This window comes from Grammomys surdaster, unplaced genomic scaffold (assembly GCF_004785775.1).
Source record: "Grammomys surdaster isolate TR1022 unplaced genomic scaffold, NIH_TR_1.0 325, whole genome shotgun sequence".
Taxonomy (NCBI): Eukaryota; Metazoa; Chordata; class Mammalia; order Rodentia; family Muridae; genus Grammomys; species Grammomys surdaster.
The window spans coordinates 1,596,674-1,603,513 of record NW_021604744.1 but is presented as its reverse complement, the minus strand read 5'-3'; the positions used below and the strand labels follow the sequence as shown (position 1 = coordinate 1,603,513).

Sequence of the window (6,840 nt, the reverse complement as noted above, 5' to 3'; positions counted from 1 at the left end):
CCCGCCCCCCGCCCCCCGCCGCCCGCCCCGCCGCGCCCCCGGGGCGCCCCCCGGGCGGGCTGGGGGGAGGGCGGGGGCGGGGGGGGAAGGGAAGGGAAGAGAAGAGGACTCACATGTTATGAGACAAGCCTGCATTGTTCACTACATAACTAAATCCTATCAGACCAGCTTAGGCAAGGGAGCTCAGGCCAACATGGGCTACATAGAAGACTCTATCTAAAAAAGCAAAAAGAAATTAAAAGATAAATCCTAAACATAAAAATTGCAGCATATACAAAACTTGAAAAATGGTATCTTAAAAACTAAAAAATACTATCTTATGTGGTAAGTTAATGGATCATTATTCCAACCAACATACTTTACTTCTTTAAAGATTATCTACATGTGAAAACAAAAGGTGATTTAAGTTTTTTATTTACTTTGTTCTGGTTATAATATTTCTTAAAATATGAACATGCATATTCTGTAATCAAAGGTCAATACCTGAGATTATAATGAAGATATACAGTCAAAATACATTAACAAGGCATTGAGTGCTGGAGAGATAGTTCTGAGGTTAAGAGTACAAGTGCTCTTCCAGAGAACTGGGGTTCGATTCCCAGCACATGTATGGGGCTCATAACTGTCTATAACTTAAGTTCTAGGGCATCCAATGCACCCTTTTTCTGGTTTCTGTGGGCACCAGGCACACATGCTACACAGACATATATGTAGGCAAATCACTCATGCACACACAAAAATTTTCTCTTAACTTTTTAAAATAAAAAAAATCAGATGTTTTTATACCTAATTATAAAAATATTCAGAGGACTTATTTTCTAAATCACAGTAATTTGAATTTAGAACAGATCTTTTTTACATACCTGACATATTTTCTCTTTTCCGACGCTGCAATAGCACTGCCCTCTCTTTATCCAAACTCCTATATTAAAACATTAGCAAATTACTCATCAAACTTCCATAAGCTTAGATGTGATGAATTTCACAATCTTTCTTACGTTCTTAGTGAATAAATATAAATTTTATGCAGCATCCTTTGCCTGGTAGATTATGACACACACACACACACACACACACGAACAGTAGATACCAGTTAAGTTAATCAATTTCTTTCTATTAAGAAAATGTTTACCTAGGAAGTGAGCAAATTTTTCAAATTTGAATTTATAGCAAAAAATCTTAAATCCACATTACCAACTATAATTAAAAACCACAAATTGTTTTAAGTAAATGTATGATAGTAAATTAGTCTGCCTTAAAGTATTTCTATGATTTATTTATTTATACTGTTTATTTTTAGATAGGGTCTCACTAAGTTGCCCAAATTGCTTCAAACGTTGTCTCAGCTGCTGCTCTGGGATTACAGCTGTAAGCCACCACACGCATTTCCACTCTTTAATAAGTACTTACTTATTTTTTGAGGGTGACCTCTAATTGAGAGATCTGCCTGCCTCTGCCTCCTGAGTGCTGAAACTAAAGGTGTACTAGCATGTGCGCTCTTGCTTCCCAAGTGCTGGTTGTTAGCAGGTGCTACTATGCCACAGCTTGTCACATTTTTTTTTAATTAAGACCAGTATAATCAGTTTTAAATAATTCCTTCTAAATAATGATTTCCACTCTTAATAAGGACTGCCAAACTTGGTGGGAGGCAGAGTTAGGAGGATCTCTGTGAGTTTGAGGCCAGCTTGGTCTACATGAGGAAGCTCCAGACCAGCCAAGCCACACAGTGAGACCATATCTCAAGGAGAAGAGAGGAAGGAAAGGATGGGAAGAGAGAAAGAAAGGAAGACATTAACAAAGGGAGGAAAGAAGAGAAAAAGGAAGAAAGAAAAAGAAAAAAATAGAAAATAAAAGAAGCTAATTTTCTATTGTATAGAGAAACCAGATACACTAGATTATTCTTATAGGGATTAGTGTAGGGCTCTACACTAGAGTATTTATAAAGTCAGCAAAAGACTTTATAATATGCACTAGGGCCTGTGGCTAGGCTATCAGCATAGCGTAGCAGTAAGAAGCTCTCAGCTAAGCTTTTAATTCATAGCTTAAGTCAGTTTTAACATTCTTGTGTAATTCATCAACAGACACTGCTTCATCAAAATCTCCTTGTCAAGGTAGACAAGGTTGAACACAGCTGTAATCTCAGCCTTTGGGAACTACAGCAGAAAAGATTCTGAGTTTCAGGTAGGCTTGGGCAATGTAACGAATTCAGGGCTGACCTGTATATGCTGCTGATATCCTACCTCAGAAAAACAAAAAATAATTAGCTAAAATTGTTCATCAAAAGACTAACGGTTACCATAAAATCAAAACTTTACTCATGATAAGAAATTTCAAGTAATTTGACTAACTCCAAGTCCACCAATTCTCTTTTGAGAGGACTAAGAAAACAGGCTTGTTTATCCACTGTTGATGGCATTCAAAACTCATTCTGGAGGAGGATTTAGCAATATACAGCAAGCTTTTAGATGAACATTATCATAAAAGACTAGAAACAAATGTTCACAAGAAATGACTAGAAGAATAAATCATGGTGCATAAAAAAGTCCTTGAAGAGAGAAATTAATCTCCATCCTACTAAGAAGTGCTCTTCAGCATGTTGGAGAGATGTGGCAAGTACTCTGTATCTAATATTTCTGCTTCCCTAAGCAGGAAGAGAACCTACACAGGCCTGTGTCTGTATGCCAGAAAAGAAGCAATAGAAGGAAAACTCATGTCTGAAAGAGTCTGCAGTAGAAAGGAATTTACACTTACTTGAATACTCCTTGTTATATACTTGACTTTAGTATGACAATTACAATGAGCTGTGTAACTGTAAAAGTTAAATTTTTAAAAAGTGGTTCTTAACATTAACAACTAACTAGAATCATGGGTAATAGTGTATCTGTATAATTTCAGTACTTGTGAGGTAGAAGCAGCCTAGCCTATAAAAGATTCTCAAGAAATCACATATTCTTAGTGTAAATATAAAATAGCATTAACCATTTCAGAGAACAGTTTCCTTCCTCCCTTCCTTCCTTCCTTCCTTCCTTCCTTCCTTCCTTCCTTCCCTCTCTCCTTCCTTCCCTCCTTCCTTTCTTCCTTCCTTCCCTCCTTCCCTTCCTCCCTCTCTTTCATTTATCATTCATTCATTCAATCATTCATTCATTCATTTTGTCCTGAGAACCCAGGGCACTCCACATACTAAATAAGTGTTCTACCCACACCCAGTCCTTATAATTTCTTCTTCTGTTTTAAAAAAATCTTTGTTTGTTGTTTGAGATAGTGTCTCACCACGTAACTTTGGTTGCCCTTGAACTTGTTATATAGACTAGACTGGCTTCAAACTCACAGACATCCATCTGTCCTACTTCTCTAATGTTGGGATTAAAGGCAAAACCCAACACAAAACATTCTTAAGTTGCATGAAACATGCAACATTCACACAATTGAGTTATTCATGTTTTGTTATGGAAAAAGTTTTAAGTTTGCACTAAAATTCCCCCAAAAGGGGAAGCAACACAAACTCCCATAGTAGTTTGTCAATAGACCATGATATATACCACAAAATATACCAGCAATGAAAAAGAATGTAATGAAACATGAAGCAAATTAAATGGCTCTCTGGGAATTACAGTGAGTGCAAAAGCATACGGGGTCATATACTGTATGATTCCTATTCTTGAAATAACAAAATTATCAAAACAAAGTATCAATTAGTGGGTGTTAAAGGTTAGGAATGAGAAGGATAAAGGCAGGATGAAGAGTCCTTGTAATGGACTATTCTATTTCGTGATATCCAAATGTGAACATCTAATGATAATATTTGTATAAACAGTTTAACAAGGTATTCTTACTATGAAAAAGTAGGTAAGGATACACAAATTATCTGTATTATTATGTAAATCTGCAATTAATTAAAAAAGTTTAACTTAGAAATGCAAAGTAAGACTAATAGTGCAAATGAAACTAATAATCTAAGCAAGCTAACTAAGTCTATATCTAGATGGTATCCTAACTACATAGTGACATTTTTTTCAAGGGACTTAAATACAATAAATTGATTTTTCCCAAAAGCAACCTAATTACACAGGCTGGCTTTCCATTCCTCCCAGGTTTACCTTCCCACTCTTATGCCCTCCTCCAAAAAGAGAAAAAAATACAAGTCAAAGTTGTTTTGCGTACTGGAGCATGATCCAACTCCCAGTGACTAGCCCCTTAAAATAACTGAGTTCTTCGCTACTCCACTGTTGCCAGAAGGCGTCAACTGTGAAGAGCCACACCTAAGCATCTTTATCACAAGTTTAAGTACTTTACTGGCTTCCTGTCTAGACAGTTTATCCTTTTCCTGGGGATGGAGAGAGGCTGTCATAGAAGCCCTCAGTTTCTCTCATTCTCAGTTAGGAGTTTGCAGTCATCAATAAATACACCACTGCAAAGGAAGCTTTCCTGCCTGCAACAGCCAATGGCAGCAAGGACCATGGACTTTCACATGGTTTACAGAAGCAGCATGGGTCTCAGTCATCCACAAAGCCTCTGTAGTCCCCAGTGGCATCATAGCTGTAGCATGGATCATAGACACTAGACACTAACATGGCTTCCAGTAGCAGTGGAACATAGACATCTACGTGACCCCATGGACCACAGACATCATCAACATGACCTCAGGTAGCAGTGCAGACCACAGACATCAACATGGCCTCGGCAGCGTATGAATTGATATAATATCCCTTGGTGGTATAGTCCACAAAGGGTAAAAGTTCTAAACTGCTTTACATAATTATATTAATGTGCTAGTATCATAGTTACTATATATTATTCTATGGAATTGATCAATTGAGTAATCGTGACATTCTAATTAAATGATTCTTGTCTTCTTGAGAACTTGGGAAAAAAAATATATATATATATGCAGATGTAAAATAAAATTGTATATTCTTAATTTGAACTACAATTATAAGTACAAATTCATGTGTTTTTATTTTTTTCAAAACAGTATTTCTCTGTATAGCTATGGCAGTCCTAGAACTTGGTCTGTAAACCAGCCTGGTCTCAAACTCAGAGATTTGTCTGCCTCTGTCTCTGTGCTGGGACTAAAGGTGTGCACCACCATGCCCAGCCTACATATATTTTATCTTTATCTTAAAAGCATATATATATATATATATATATATATATATATATATATATATATATGTATATATATATGTGTGTGTGTGTGTGTGTGTGTGTACACACAAAGTTGTTGGTAACTACTGAAGCAGGGGCAAAATATGAGTTCTTTCTACTATTTTACTTTAGAAGGAGGAGGTGTGTTTGTGTTGTTGTTGTTTCAATGTGTGTACACATTCATTTGTGAGCACAAAGATGCACGTGCATGTAGAGGGCAGAAAACAATTTCCAGGATCACCCCCAGGAACACTATCTACTTCCTTTGACACTTTCTCATTTGCCTACAACTCACCAGTTAACCTAGGCAGACTTGGCCAGTGAGCCCCAGGGATCCTTCTGTTTCTGCCTCCCCTGGGTGGGGTTAAAAGTCATGTGATAATGTACATCTTTTTAATATGTAGATCAAACACTTTACCAAGTAAACCATTCCCATAGCCTTATTTTTAATTGAGTTTTAAATGTCTATAATAAAAAGACTTGTTGATGATGGCGTTGTTTGAGACAGGGATCTCATGTAGTCTAGGCTGACCTCAAACAAATGTGTGCAGCCAAGCTGGACCTTCAACCCAGAACCTTCTTCCTCCATCTCTCAGTTGCATGGTCCTCCTTGCTTGGCTTCATAATAATAACTTTGAAAACAAAACAGGCAATGGCCTATTTGGTCGATGCTTACTGTCATCCTTGAGAGTGCCTCAATTAATTATGAAATAAGTTATCTGTTTTCTAGACTACACTCCACCATCTTATCTGAATTCATTTGACAAAAAACACAAGAGTAGGAAAACAAGAGCAAAACAAGAACCCAGGAGCATCTGGTTGATCTGCCCTGTTATGATCTTTGATATTCACCATGGTTAAAGCTGTACTCTCCTCTCCTTCCTTGAGCTGAAACCATGGAATCCTCTCCAATTTCTTTTCCTCCTACAACTTTTCTTCATGTGTACACTTCTGGATCTGGTAAGTCTATTTTTTGGACTTCAGATCACCCACTCTTGCTCTACATACACTTCTGTCTCTTGCTTCATTCATATTAAACCTAACTCAGACTTTTTCTTAAAGGTAGTATGTGGAGAGCTACCTATCATATTTTCTGCCATGTAATAGAGACTTTTCTGTGACTATAAGCTTTAATACACTGTGGTAAGAATGAGTGGCTTTCTTCTTGTAATTGCTACTGATCGCTCCAGAACCTTACAAGAATCAAATTCACATGTGAAAGAAATATTGTACCTTTACTATGTGTTTAAAAAAATGTACACACACACACACACACACGCACGCACGCACGCACGCACGCACGCACGCACGCACGCACGCACGCACGTGTGCACACCACATACATATATGGGAGATAGGGGCTGAATCTACATACTACTGACAGAGCCATCAAATTGTACATGTGACTAAGGGGTTATATACAGTAATAATTCATTGGGGGGGGATAGAAAAGAAACACTGGGGATTAAACTCAGCCTCTCTCACATGCTAGTCAAGCATTCTATCACCATAAAGCTACATTCCCCAACCCCCTGTTCTGGGGAACTCAGTGCCTTGGGTATGTATGTATACTATACCACATTCCTCAGGTCATCTTTTTTTTTCTGCTTTTATTTTGAGGAAGGATTTACTAACTGAACTTGAACTTAGTGTTTTACCAAACCTTGAACTTTTCAATACTCCTGTCTCAGCTGC

The 6,840-nt window shown here is 37.6% G+C and overlaps 1 protein-coding gene across 1 annotated transcript in view; it reads right to left on the bottom strand.

Annotated features, from left to right (window-relative positions):
* The window catches only part of Kmt2e (lysine methyltransferase 2E), a 70,150-nt gene that overhangs the window by 30,255 nt on the left and 33,055 nt on the right, over positions 1-6,840 (bottom strand). Inside the window, exon 6 of the mRNA XM_028778139.1 lies at positions 864-922. Coding sequence (XP_028633972.1) covers positions 864-922 — 59 coding nt within the window. The remainder of the gene's footprint in view (positions 1-863; positions 923-6,840) is intronic.